Here is a 14,782-nt window from a genome sequence, read left to right as displayed (position 1 = left end):
TTCTAAATTTCCAATTCTGATTCCAGACAGTTTTATAATATATAAATTAAATTATTGTCTTCAAAGTACAAATGTGGAAGCAAGTATTTTAGGGCACTAAGGGAAAAAATGCAAATAATTGTATTCCAAGGCAATTTCTTTCCCAAAACATGATCACTTCAACTTCAACCTTCGGATTATATATTGATTGTTTCTAATTTATTTTTTTAATAGCAAATTACAAATTTCTATGGTAACTGAAAAGTTTCATATGTTGTCGGTGAGTTTCAAAACATTTACTCACAACCCTCCTGGAAGTCTTTCCACCGAGCAGATAACAAGTCCTGCCAATAAGGACTGGACGCTAAAGTCCAATATTTTGTCACGTTGCATCACAGTCCAAAGAATGGGAAACAGAAAAATCGATCATCCCAATTTCTTCTGAAGTTCAACTGCTCCTGGAAAGCATCGATCCTGCCTGCGCCAAGCTTCTGTTGCATGCCGAGCCTTTTTCGAGACACATTGGACATGCTGTTTGTTTAGAACTTTCTCTCTCTCTCTCCTTTATTGAATGGTGTACATTACCTGCAAAGAACCCTAATTGTTTCTGTCATATAATCATGGACCCATTTTATTCCCATGTTTGAATCAGAAGCCTGTTAGGTGTGTGTGTGTGTGTGTGTGTGTGTGTGTGTATCCTCTAATTGAAATGATGAAAAAAGGTAGGATGAATTAAATGTGTCTGCTATGGTGGTGGAATGAAGTAGCTTTTGTGCTGTTGAAGAATTATTTATTTAATTTTTTTTGTTCCCTTTGGTACAGCTTTAGGTATGACAAGGCTTTGACTGGTCCTGCTGTGTATGCTAACAACCGTTGTGCATTTGCTACATGCTGTATCATTAGCACCAACAATCCCCCTCAGAGTGTGGTGGGAGCAGGCGCGTTGCTCGCAAGAATTAAAGATTTCTCTTGACAGAGAATAATGAGGCTATTGATTGTCCTACAAGATATTTACCACTCTCTACTCCCAACTTCAAAGGGCATCGACAAACTGAGGCCAAGCGGTATCTTCGCAATCTTGGTCGGGATTATTTTTAAACGGATCGTTCCAGATGTAACCTGTGCACTCTAAAACTAAATTAGTACTCTACTTTATAGCTTAGTGAGATTTGCTTGAACAGACTCTTATTTAATGACAATGTGCACAGAATGAGCTAGGGCTCAGTATATAACATGCAATGATAGAAATGTGCCAAGACATAGAGATTCTGCTTAACTGCGGTCAATATACAGTTTGTGCATCAGTGGGCAGTACTGCTCCACAATATTTACGTGTGAGAGAAACAAAGCATGGAAGAATACCAAAATACAGAGTGCAACCTGTCCGAAACAAATTTAGAATAGGTTGAAGTTTTTATTAAGGGGTGCTTGTTTATTTGCATTTAATCATTTAGCAGACGCTTTTATCTAAAGTGACTTACAAATGAGGAACACAACAAGCAGTTTGTGGTACAATAGTCAACATTATGTCCAGTATCACAGATTAGTTATTAAAGGTTGCCAAGCAACTTCCTGATTTGGAACACAGAAGTAATGAATAGCAGGGCAAACTTTTGTAGCGGTGAATGGGAGTCCACTGCACGTATATATATTAGAGCTGTCAGAATTAACGCAATTACGCATGTGCTTAATTAAAAACGTTTAACGAATTAATTTCTTAATTGCGATTAACACATTTATCGTTAATACAGCATAAATGCTGGTGTGAAGGGCGGAACCCTTCTACCAAGATGAGCCTACAAGCTTAGCATAAAACGGCATAATGCGGCAGTCCCATAGACATTCTATGGGTGGTACGGTCTTAACGCAATAAATTTGACCATTACACTCTCTCTTATGATAGAGTCGCGGAGGTTGTTATCTCATTAAATAAAAAATATCTGACAGTGCTTCCCTGTCAGTGATAAAATGGAGAAAGGAGGTCTTAGTGCTATTTGATGTACAAAACAAGCCCAGTTGGGACTTGTGACAGTTATCAAGTATTTTTCTGCCTATAAGGCACACGGTGAGTTCAAAGCGGCTCTCAACGCTGGTGTTGCTGCTCTGATGCGAATCATAAATGCAGCTTCACGATTGCTGTAGAAAACAGATAGCTACAGTCTACCGGCAGAATAATAGTGTGGATAATGAGAGTTTAAGACATTTAATGCCCAGTGCAATGATTATGCAACCTATGTGGGGACTAGTTCTTTCAATTAGTCAAACTCCCACTTAGACTTTGTGAAACGTTTGATGTGACTCGAATTGGTGATATTTTAGTGCATTTCTATGTTTATATTGTGGAAGGCTTTGTTTGAAAAATGCTAATAAATCATTATATTGCTACATATTGTTTTGTTTTATTTCTAAAATGGAAATAAATACATTTTGACAAGAAAATAAGTATATATAGTGTCAAATTGTAGCTCTTTCAAAATCTGTGATTAATCACAATTAACTACAAAAAATTATGTGATTAATTGTGATTATAAATTGTATTTGACTAACAGCACTAATACAGTGCTGTGAAAAAGAATTTCCCCCATCCCAATTTCTTCTGTTTTTTTTTTTTTTTTTTTGTTATATCATACTAAACTGTTTAAAATAATAAAACAAAATCTAACACAAAATAAAGGCAATCTAAATAAACACAAAATACAGTTTTTAAATGAATGTTATTTATTGAAGCAAAAAAGTTATCCAATACTAACTGGGCATGTGTAAAAAAAAGTAGTTGCCCTCTTAGTTACTAAATCCCCAAATCTATGAAACTGCATTCATAATGGGGTTCAGCTGGACTAGACACACCCAGGCCCGATTACGGCTAGCCCTGTTCAATCAAATCAACACCTAAATATAACTTTTTCAGCAGCATGAAGTTGGCTAAAAGGTCTCACCCAGTAGCACACTATGCCAAGGTTGAAATAAATTCCAGAAATGATGAGGAAAAAGGTGACTGAAATGCATCAGTCTGGGAAGGGTTACAAAGCTATTTCAAAGGCTCTGGGTCTCCAAGGAACCACAGTGTGAGCCATTATCTACAAATGGAGAAAACTTGGCACAGTAGTGATCCTTCCCAGAAGTGGCCGACCTTCGAAAATTCCTCCAAGAGCTCAGTGATGACTCATACGGGAAGTCACAAAAAAGCCAAGGAACTTCAGGCCTCTCTCGCATCAATACAGGTCACTGTTCATGACTCCACTATCAGAAAGACACTGGCCAAAAATGCCATCCATGGAAGAGTGGCGAAGTGAAAATCACTGCTAACCCAGAAGAACATTAAGGCTTGTCTAAATTTTGCCAAAACATACCTTGATGATCCTCAAAGCTTTTGGGAGAATGTTCTGTGGACCGATGAGTTGAAAGTGGAACTGTTTGGAAGACAGGGGTCCCGTTACATCTGGCGTAAATCAAACACAGAACTCCACAAAAAGAACATCATACCAAGGTCAAGCGTGGTGGTAGTGTGATGGTGTGGGGATGCTTTGCTGCTTCAGGGCCAGGGCGACTTGCAATAATTGCGGGAAACATGAATTCTGCTCTCTACCAGAAAATCCTAAAGGAGAATGTACGGTCATCAGTCCATGAGTTGAAGCTCAAGCGCAACTTGATTATGCAGCAAGACAATGATCCAAAGCATAGGAGTAAGTCCAACTCAGAATGGCTCAAAATAAGCAAAATTAAAGTTTTGGAGTGGCCTAGTCAAAGTCCTGACTTGAACCTGATTGAGATGCTGTGGCAAGTCCAATGTGTCTGAACTAAAACAGTTCTGCAAAGAAGAGTGGGCCGAAATTCCACCACAGCATTGTGAAAGACTGATCATTTATCGGAAGCGTTTGGTTGCAGTTGTTGCTGCTAAAGGTGGCACAACCAGCTATATTTTGTATAGCTGTATTTTGTGTTTATTCAGTTAGATTTTGTTAGAATTTTTGAAACAATTTAGTATGAAATATACCAAAAAAAAAAACAACAACAAAAAAAAAAAAAACAGAAGAAATCAGGATGGGGGCAAATAATTTTTAACATACAGTATATATATATATATATATATATATATATATATATATATATATATATATATGTATGTTTCCATTAGCTACAAAAAAAAAAAAAAAAAAACAGAAGAATCTCTGTTTGAAAAATTTGAGAGCAGTGGATTGACAGCCTAAAGCTAAAAAAATAAAAAATAAAAAAAAGTTTGCTAGATGTGTGCTTCAAGATAACATGCAAAAGTGTTATTTTGAAAAGGTTTTTTTTTTTCTTTATTGCAAAAATTAAGATTAAAGTAAGGTGTATACGATGAAAATAAATGGGGCCAGTCTATACATATTAAGATAAACACCATTTCAAAAGTATAGCCACAAGATGTAAACATTATACATGTTAACATGATTTTAGTGTGATCAAATCGCTTACCAACCTTATCTGTGTACAGTTATATCAAAAATTACAACTTCATTGACATGACAAAGCAATGCCAGTAAACCCTGTAAGCGATTTTATGACACTAAAATGATGTTAACATATAATGTTTATGTCTTGTGACTATACTTAAAAAAGTGTGTATTTTAATGTGTATGAAATGGCCCCATTCACTTCCACTGTAAGTGTCTCACTGTTACTGTGATTTTTGCTAATTTTTAAGTAAACGAGGGACAAGTCAAATATTTTCTGTGGGAATAAACATTATACTACAAATGCTGTCAAATTCCATTTAAAATGTAAATCTAAAATGTAACATTAAAATGTTACATTTAAATCAATAATTTTTTTTTGTCAACCGTGTTATGTTGTTAGTTCAGTTATTTGGATTGTAAATTTTGTGCTATTTTCTTTCCATGCAGGTAACGACAACTGGCCGGGCGAGCTACTATGTGTCCTATCAAAGGGAACCTTTTGTACGCATTAAAATTCCTAAGTACTCCTTACCCAAGGTAAGAGACTAGTTGAATACTAAATAAATACACCTTGCTTGTCATACTGAAAATCTGTGCAAAATCATTACATTTTTTCTTGATGCTGCATGATAGTCATTTTAAAGGTGTGTTTAGTAATTTTGTTGCACTGGCTGAAACAGCTGGCTGATACATCCAGGGCTCGAGTTGAGGGGGGTTGCGAGTGGATGGCATCCCCCTTGTTGCAAGAAATATCAAAAAGCATCCCCCTTGTAAAACCACCATCCCCCCTTACCATCCCCTTTAGATCAACTGTGTCATGTATTACTATTACTTATGTATTAACTAATCCTGCAAGTAAAATATTGAATTTAAGCAAACTTTAAATAAGGGCGATTAGCCGGTCAGATTTTATTTTGACCTGTGAGGTTGCCAGATTTCTATAGGTGAAATCCCCCAATTAGATCTTGACACTTGTACAGTTGGAATATATTCTGGCAGGGCGACGCTTTATTCACGCAATCTGGCAACCTTGAGCACGCAAGCTCTCTCTCCACTGCCAAAAGGTGCTGGTTGTCAGAAAACACTGGCAAACATGTCGGAGTTTAGCGATGGGTTGACTTGTCCTCTCTAGTGTTCACATGAAACTTACGCCACTGAAATATGCAAGTTTGCAAACATTTCACGCACTTTCAAAAATGGCAAAAAGAACATTTCAACAAAATATTTAGTCTTTTATTAAAAAGAAGAGAACAGAATGTAAGATATTGCTATGACGAGTGTACAGTTACAACATGTACATGTTTTTAATTAAAACAATTTTCAGGGTTTTGCCCATAAAACACTTTTGTGTGTAGAACAACTTTTTTACACAATTGTTTAAGCATCCTTCATAGAAACAGCCCAAACTTCATTTAGTGTGGTTGCTGGAGTAGAAAAATGCATGTCTGTGACAGTGGGTGAGTGAAAAAAAACATTCCTGATCATAATGTGGATTCTTTTCACAAAAATCATCATAAATACATTAACGGTGGATAACAGGTGTATATTATGGCCACGTGTTCTAAGGGTCAATGAAGTGATGCTCATTTTTGTCTAGATCTGTTAAATTCAAAATACATTAACTTGAATAAACCTCTTCTATGATGAGCATATTTTCAATTTCTGAGGCTTAAAATAAAGTCATGTGGTGTTTAGAGACAGTAAAAAAAAAAAAAAAAAAAAAAAAAAAAGTCAGTCTCATTAAAAAGTGAAATTCCTGAAAAACGAAATGTTGGCATGACTAGTGCAGAATAATATTTTATTATTTCTTGAGAAAAAATAAAAAAAATAAAATAAAAAAAATAATCAGTGAAACAATTGTTTTAAAATATTTAAAAACGATTTTGTCCACCTAATAAAAGTAATTGGGTGTAACCAACATGTAGGTTTATGTTGACCATAAAAACCATAAAACAGAGCGGACACCTTTAGACCCTCAAGACTGAGTATACTTATTTGACATTTTTATGAAAAGGCACATTTTGTTCAAGTCATGTGGTGTAACCCTGAGAAAACTTGATATTTTTGGCTTAAACATTCATAATATTTATAAATTACCTTAAAAAATGTCTTTGAAAACTTTTTGGAAATTAATGATTAAGTTGTTTATACTCTCATGTATTCAAGGTGCAAATAAAGTATTATAATACTTTTTACTTGATGGTTCACCACATGACAGTTTTAAAGAAAATGCTATACAGGTTAAAATAATAATAATAATAATATATTAAACCAAATTGGAAACAAAGATTACATTTCTGAGAACATGACAAGTGTTTTAAACTAGATTTTAAAAATAATCCTCATTTTAACACCTTGGACAACCGTATTTGTCAATGACCCATAAGTATTAGTATTATTTTGTATTAGAATAAAAAAAAATATATATAAATATAATAAATAAATGACATTATCATCCTTCAATTTTTTTTTTTTTTTTTACAAATCGACCACTGGATACGCCTATTGGCGTGGATGCAGCATCCTGTAACAAAAGCACATTAGAGTCAGGAGTTGGTAAACCTGGAATCCAATTAATGATTAAATCCAATTAAAGATTGGAGGTGTGGGCTATAGCTACTTTGACTTATAAAAAGCACTCAAATATTTTGAGTTTGCTATTCACAAGAAGCATCTGCTGACGTGGATCATGCCTCGCAAAAAAGAGATCTCAGAAGACCTACAATCAAGAATTCTTGCTTTGCATAAAGCTGGAAAGTGTTACAAATTTATCTTGAAGAGCTTAGATATGCATCTGTCCACAGTTAGAGAAATTGTATATAAATGCTGTAGGACTTCGAGACAGAATAGAACTAAGAGAAACTGAACAATTCTACACAGAATGACTTAAATACAGAATCTACACTGACATTCTCCTGAGCTATAAATTAATTTGGACTGGTGCCAGCAAGTCTGAGTTTGTCGCATCTGGCAAACATTAACTGTGGGGGAAAGCACAACAAAATCTCTCTCCTCTTTGTTCTTAATCAGATAAATCCCCAACTTAACTCATCACATGACTGATAAGTTGAGGGACTGTTCAATGACCGCCATGGAAACCTCCATTGTTCTTCAACATAACCAACTCTCTACATTTAAAATTATTATACTAATCATGATGCATGTTTCTGGCTTACCAGCTCACATGAAGCTTAATTCAGGAACATTTGACAAGAACTTGGACTTTTCTTATTTCACTACTATCGAAATACACAGCCGTGTGTAGGATTTTACCAAAAATTGACAAATGCATATTATGCAGATGATAACCCCGAAAACTATGTTTTTCATAACGTGTAATGCATTATCCATGTTTAAAACTAACAAACTAAGGATTGGGAATTGTTTTTGTTTGTTTTTTTTTGAGGAAAAAAAATAAATAAATGACATTACACACCTTTAAGTATTCTCTATGTAGATAATTTTAACAAAAGCTGCACATTATTCATTCTCCGTTTTGAAGAACTGAAGTGCAATAATCTCTTTTGCAGTTGGCTTCCTTGGTCAGTTGGGTGTACGTGTTCTGTGCCCTGCACGAACATGTAATCCTGTAGCTACTGCCCACCAAGAACTAGCAGGGGTCCTCACTAATGTCTTCTGCTTTCTTCTTTTATCCCTCTGCTCTCTTTTACTAGGACATGCATATCGTAAGCACAGATCAGGGGCAGGTTTTCGCCGCCGTCCAGGAGTGGAACCAGAACGACACCTATAACCTGTATATATCTGACACACGTGGCGTGTACTTCACCTTGGCCCTGGAGAACATCAAGACAAGCCGTGGCCTTGGAGGCAACAGCATGATCGACCTTTACGAGGCATAACTTAATCTCGAACATGTTAACACGCTAACATTATCTCTCAAGTCAACGCCGACAACGGCAGCATTACAATTCATGTCAGACCTCACTTCTTGACATGGCACTCAGGCAAAGCCTACATTATCTTAAGCCTCTGAGGGGTTTACAAGCATAAATTTACGTCAGCAAAGAAGACAGAAAGATGAATTTTGTTTTGGGGGGCTGGTGGGGTGACGTTGCTAATTCGGTGGGAACAGTTTGAGTTTCGTGTTGTAGGGATTGGTTTTCAGACTCCTGAGAAATCAAATTCCCCTTGATCTTTTGAGATAAAGGAGTTTGCACTGTAACTTTCAGGACTCAAAAGTTCCTCGCCAGTCCAAAAAGACTTTTATTGAAAACCAAGCTTTTTTTTTTTTCCTTTCTGAAGTCAGCCTGTCAGATTTCTGATGTTATAAACCCACAACATAAACATATGACGATCCGCATAGGTGTCACCAACACCTATTCACTGTTTCTGAACTCCATTCAGTCACAGTGAGGTAATGAGGAAAGATAAGTACTTTTATTCAAATAATTATTCTAAACACCAGAAGAACTAACAATACAAGTAGAAGGTGAGTAAAAAGAGTGGTTTAAGTTTTTAATTTGAATTAAAACCTAATATTGATGAAAATTTGAGGAGGAAAAAAATGATACTGCAAGATATTAACAGTCTACAAACAGAAAAAGAAACATCTAGAGAAACATACATTGGGCATTTCACCGCTTGAGAAAGAGCTGAACACCGGCAAAATGATCCGCATTACAAATGGGTTAATTTACTCACTCAAACACATCCTATTTATACACGAGACTAATCACTATATCCACAATATGTTATATTACAAATTGGCATTTGCACAGACAATGAAGCAAATAAACAGGTGAACTTGAATGGAGTTAAAATGTGATATAAAATGTCTAGAACATGAATTGAGCAGTGCAATCTTTACCCTGTTTTTTTTTATTTATTTTTTTAAGTCATATTTTAAGTCTTTTGATGAAAATTTTAATATATAATTTAAAAGACATTATCTTATTTTGTCATATTCATTCATTTTAGTCAGTTTTACTCCTACTAAAATGGCAGAGATTTGCTGCACCAGACAGCCAGCTGTTCAATCTCCCTTCGGTGTGCAGACTCATCAGCATCTTGGATGAGGCCGATGACCTCATCCAAGATATAATTTAAAGGACATTTTTGTCAAAAGATTAAAAAAATGACTAAAACAAAAAAACTTACAAAATTAACACTGGTCATGTGTGAGCACATGCAAAAAAATGTTTACATGGAAGTCTTAAAAGCACAGCAGCAAAAAAACACTAACAATGTAAGTAGACCGTCTTCCATTTCTGCGTGCCGTTCCTTCTCATGCATGGTCAAGCGATAAGCCTTTCAAAGTATAGGCTACTCTTTTGACCTCAAGCCCATATTGATGGCTTAATGCATCAATGCATGCGCAGTCAGTGCAAGGTGCATGCGTCGAAAACATGCAAAGATGCAGACTGTCCGCATGTAGCCTAGTTTGCATCTGTGCATACTGTGCTGATGACGGAATTTGTGTCACACGGCATGTGGAAAACTGTATAGTCTGTAATTAAGTACAGTTTGGCCTTGAGTTGTAGCTGTCGCTGCATATTCATCTTGGGTAATTAATTATAGGCTTAATAATTTTTATAACAACTCTTAATTTAGACAAGCATGTAACACTACAAAAAGATATTATAATACATGTGACAATTTACTTTTGTCATTATTTAATGTTGAGTGAAATTAATGAAATTCAATTAAAAAAAAAATACTTTTTTTCACTTAAAAGCTTACAATACACATTATTTGTACGTTAAATAATACAATTGCTAGTATACTTAGGTATTATTACATGAGAATCGATCCTCTTGATAAAATGTCAGTATCAATCAAAGTATCAATATTTCAAGATTCATCTTCCCATCCCTACTTTTTCACACACCAGAAAGCTAATACTGTGTATTTTTTTTTTTTTTTTCCCATAAAAGATGCTTGCTTATTGAGTTCAACAAGGAAATCATTCCAGCTTCTTAATGTCAGTAAGACGTTGCCAACAGAATATGGTTTAAAATTAGCAGCCCTCTTCCAAGCATGAAAAAAAAGTTGAGGAATGAAATATTCGCTCCTCTTGTCCAAGGATATAAAAATAGTCTCCATTAGTGAGTGTAAGCGAGGATAGTTTAATTAATGCACTGGGTATGATGCGTCTCTCCACCGTTGTGCCAAGACTGGCTCAATGCATGCTTACCCTGCCAATACTGAATCAGCAGTCCATCCATATCTCTAATAGATTGCAACAAACTTCATAAAGCTTATTGAAAACTGTTTCACTGAAGCTCCAGTTGGAGCCATAGGATAGATACAGTCGTGACTGGACGTTTTTTTTTTTTTTGTTTGTTTTTTTTTCATAAATTGCTTATCTATTGATCAACGAGAAGGGGTCCTTTGACTTTTTATATACTGTATATTTCAGTAATGCTTGATAATGTATGTGATGGCACCCTGTGTGAAAACGTCATAGTGTTGCTATTTTTGTGTTTCCTTCCTGTTGAAATGATCAGCATTGCTCCGTGAGGCTTCTTAAAGGGATAGTTCAGTTTCTCATCTGATGTTTGCCACAGAAGGCAAATGTTTGCTTATAGTATATCAGGGTACAAATCTTTGATTTGTTTGCTCAATTGCTCCTTTAATCCTTTCCATAATTCTGAACATGTAGGTCTGATGAGCTTATTGTAACCACAAGCCAGTAATTGGGCTGCTCACTGCGTTATTACAGTACAATTTGCAGAGAATGCTGAATATGAACCCATCTACTGCAGCCAGTCCCAAATTTCATCTATCTGTCTTCTGGGAGAACATTGGAATGGAGAGATGGAAGAAAAAGGATAATAAATAATTACTGCTGTGATTGACACGTCTGGCCAGCGGAGGAGGGGACCTCATTAGCCATGTCCATTCAGTGCGGCTCTGTCACTGTGACACTGTCAAATGCACTCCCTATTAGTGCCACTTACAGAGCCTGACCCTGTCTTAGAGCATGCTTTGCTAGCGGGGCGCGATTTTAAAATGGGTCGGAAGCACCACTGTCATGATTCATATTGCTAAGTTTGGACTTGTTTCAAGCCAAGGATGTGCAGTGGGTTAGATGCTTGTCAGCTGGAGTAATAGCAGTATGAGTATGTCAGCTATAGCTTCAGTTAGCTATGGTATGAGTGGGGACAAGTGTCTGTGTAATTAAGAGGCTTTATTAGGTGACAGCTGAGAGCACTAGAACCTTAATGCAGATGTTCATGTTTTTCATATTTCTTCTCCCTTGTTCCCAGGTAGCAGGGATTGAAGGTATGCTCATCGCTAATAGGAAGGTGGACAGCCAGGTGAAGACGTACATCACTTACAACAAGGGCCGTGACTGGAGGCTTCTGCAGGCACCCACTATGGACCTGGCAGGAAATCAGATTCATTGTGTGCTGGTGAGGAATTTAGAGGGAAAGATGGAGGCAAGGGGGGGGAAAGAACAAAATAAATGGGGCTAAGAAAAGCAGAAGGATTTGTAAGCATAAAGATATACAGTGCTACAAGTTAACCAGTCATTCTGTTAAGGAATAGTTCACCCAAAAATTAAAACTCTAACCCATATACTATATTTCTTCTGTGGAACAAAAATGAGAAATTTTGAATAACATGCTCTACCAGATGCTCTTTTCCATGCCGTTACTATGAATGGGAACTGGAGCTTTCAAGCTTCACAAAGGTTGCATAACACCATTGAATTATCATAAAAGTAGTCCATACAACACCATGTGCTACAATACAAAGCCATACTATAGCTTTGTGTGATGAACTGAATGAAATTTAAGTTGAACTAATCCTGTGATAATTAGGGATGTGGAGAACTATATATTTCCCAAATCAACTAGTCGGTAGGTTTCTTGAAAGACTGCCCATAATTACGCTGGTTGAGGGTTGTGTTCACTAGACACCGATCGGATTTCTTAATGGATGTACACATAAAAAACAACTGAACGGAGAGCAAAAGGGACCCATTTTGTATTACGTGTCTGTAACTACTTTAACCTTAAGCATTTAATACAGTGTCCTTATTATGTACATACGTGTTGTTGCATTGAACTTACATTTCAAGTACCTGCATTTAATTACATTTGTAGTTACACAGTTAACCTAACCCGTAACCCTAAATGTAACTCTACCCCAACCCTTTCCGTAACCCTAACTCCTAATCCTAGCCCTAAACCTACCCGTACCTTAACCTCTGTAGCAGCAATACATTGTATTGTATGTACATAGTATTTAAAGGTGCATTCAGTAACTTTTGTCTTTGTGTCATCTTGGACTTACACTGACACCTAGCAGCTTGGATGCATCATCATTTAAAATCAATAGTTGTCAGTTGCAGATGCCATTGTAGAAATGTAGTATCCACAGTCAGCTATGATTGCTTTAATCAATGAGTGAAAGTGTCAAATAACAGTACGGTTACGGTTATGTGATTCTAACATGGCTGCCCCCATGTGCGGACCCTCTCCATGTAGAATAAAACAGCTTTTATAAGGTTACTGATATGACTGGAGTCTTCATTTTAATGTGAGAGGTCATGATTTTCTACATATATTGCAAAATATTCATGTCTTTAGGAGTTAAACTTTTTTTAATGAGGAAAAAATGACTGAGTGCACCTTTAATGACACCTAATATAAAGTGTGACCAACAAAAGAATAGAAATGAATGCAGGCGCCTTAAGGTAGAAAATGATTCCTAGCTTGACACATTGTCTTAGCCTCCTGAGACCAGAGCATGACTGCTGTGTGCATTTTCCATTCCCCTTTTTGATTTGTAACTAAAAGCCCCTAAAGAACAAAAAAAAAAAAACAAAAAAAAAAAAAAAAGGAAAATAAATAGTAATAAATACAAACAATAATAATAATTTAGACCAAATAGTTTGCCTAAAAATTGATGTCCACATATGTAGACAATGGGATTCATTTGGGAAATTGTAAATAATACCAAGCTTACATAGAATGTAAGATTTTATTTATATCAAATTGTTTGTTCCCAGGAGTGTTGTTTATTTGTGTTTTTGAGATGTTACAGACATTTCATCAGAAATTAGCATAAATAATTCTGATTCAAATTAATGGCTAGCATCATCCAATCAATGCCAACCATGTTAAAATAAAATTTTGCATGAAAAAATCTGTCTGAACACCATCTACAGACTGAAATTTAACTTTTGGTAGGTAGTTTGGATTGAATGCATAGAGAGCTACAGGATGCTCCCTTGCTCCCTATTTAGTGAATGACTTAACCTCCTGTGTGCTGTCTGTCTCAGAACTGTTCGAAATGTACCCTATTTACATCCTAACTCCTTATACAGCCTCTGAAAACAACATTTTCCAGTTTTTCCAGTTTTACACTTTGGATGCATCCATTGATTCTCAATGTGATAATGCACAGTGAATATAGGATATTTTAAATAAAAAAAGCATATACGGTTAAAAAGGCAACTGTAATGGTACTTGATGCGAAAACCAGTGAGACATGATGCAATAGCCAAATATGCAGTAAGAGCAGTATTTTGATGACTGGAAACACTGTATACCCTTTCCTTCACCGCTGACATGGTAAAGCATCCTAAAACAGTCTCTGAGAAGTTGTATTGCTAAATTTATATAATTAAAAGCACTGTTGCAAAAAATAGTAAACATTTAGATAAACACACACACACACACACACTAGTCGACCTCACTAATCAACTAGTTGGTTGTTGGTTGACTAGCTGACCTTCCTAACTCATTAATTATTCATGAAAATACAAAAGAATCTCAAGGAAAAGTATTAGGAAACATAGGAAATCGTATTTATATATACTCACAGTAATACAGGTTTCTGAAGTGGCAAGAATGAGTTAGCTTAACTTTCCCATTTTCTCATAATGTTCCTTCTCCAAAGGATTTGATCAACAGACTCTATAATGTATAATCAGAAAGAATATAAGATGTTCTGTATGTAGGTTACTCAAGTAATCTCTTTACCACCGTCATTTTTTTATGAAAAGTAGTACCTTGGATATGTACAGTGAACCATGAATATTTAGAAGCCAGAACATGTTATGATATGTGTGTAAGAGAAACACACACATAAAACACCACCAAATTGAAGAGGCTTGCTTCCAAGTTGAGTGTAATGGCCCTTTCCTCTGTCGCTCTCCTTAGCCTCCTATAATCCTTATGATTAGCGACTTCAAATTCCTGTTTCCCTTTGCCATCCACAAAACAATGTCACACCTTCCATTGAGAGGGTGAAAAGGGACGATTTGTAGAGCACAGAGAGCAGATATAATTCTTGTTTTGTTGTGTCGGGGGTCCCATGAGAGTTGCTTTTCTGTTTTAATGTAAAATCCCTGTCTTTGCCTGTAATGACTGTAAAAGGCAATTACCGCTCAC

At 36.0% G+C, this 14,782-nt stretch overlaps 1 protein-coding gene across 1 annotated transcript in view; it reads left to right on the top strand.

The window, feature by feature from the left end:
* The window catches only part of sorcs3a (sortilin related VPS10 domain containing receptor 3a), a 368,557-nt gene that overhangs the window by 294,313 nt on the left and 59,462 nt on the right, over nucleotides 1-14,782 (top strand). Inside the window, exons 8-10 of the mRNA XM_051703251.1 lie at nucleotides 4,863-4,952; nucleotides 8,090-8,269; nucleotides 11,645-11,791. Of these exons, the coding sequence (XP_051559211.1) occupies nucleotides 4,863-4,952; nucleotides 8,090-8,269; nucleotides 11,645-11,791 (417 nt within the window). The remainder of the gene's footprint in view (nucleotides 1-4,862; nucleotides 4,953-8,089; nucleotides 8,270-11,644; nucleotides 11,792-14,782) is intronic.

The sequence above is a fragment of the Myxocyprinus asiaticus genome, chromosome 7 (genome assembly GCF_019703515.2).
Source record: "Myxocyprinus asiaticus isolate MX2 ecotype Aquarium Trade chromosome 7, UBuf_Myxa_2, whole genome shotgun sequence".
NCBI lineage: Eukaryota > Metazoa > Chordata > Actinopteri > Cypriniformes > Catostomidae > Myxocyprinus > Myxocyprinus asiaticus.
Note: the sequence above shows the minus strand (reverse complement) of the source record. Positions and strands in the feature narration are given on the sequence as shown.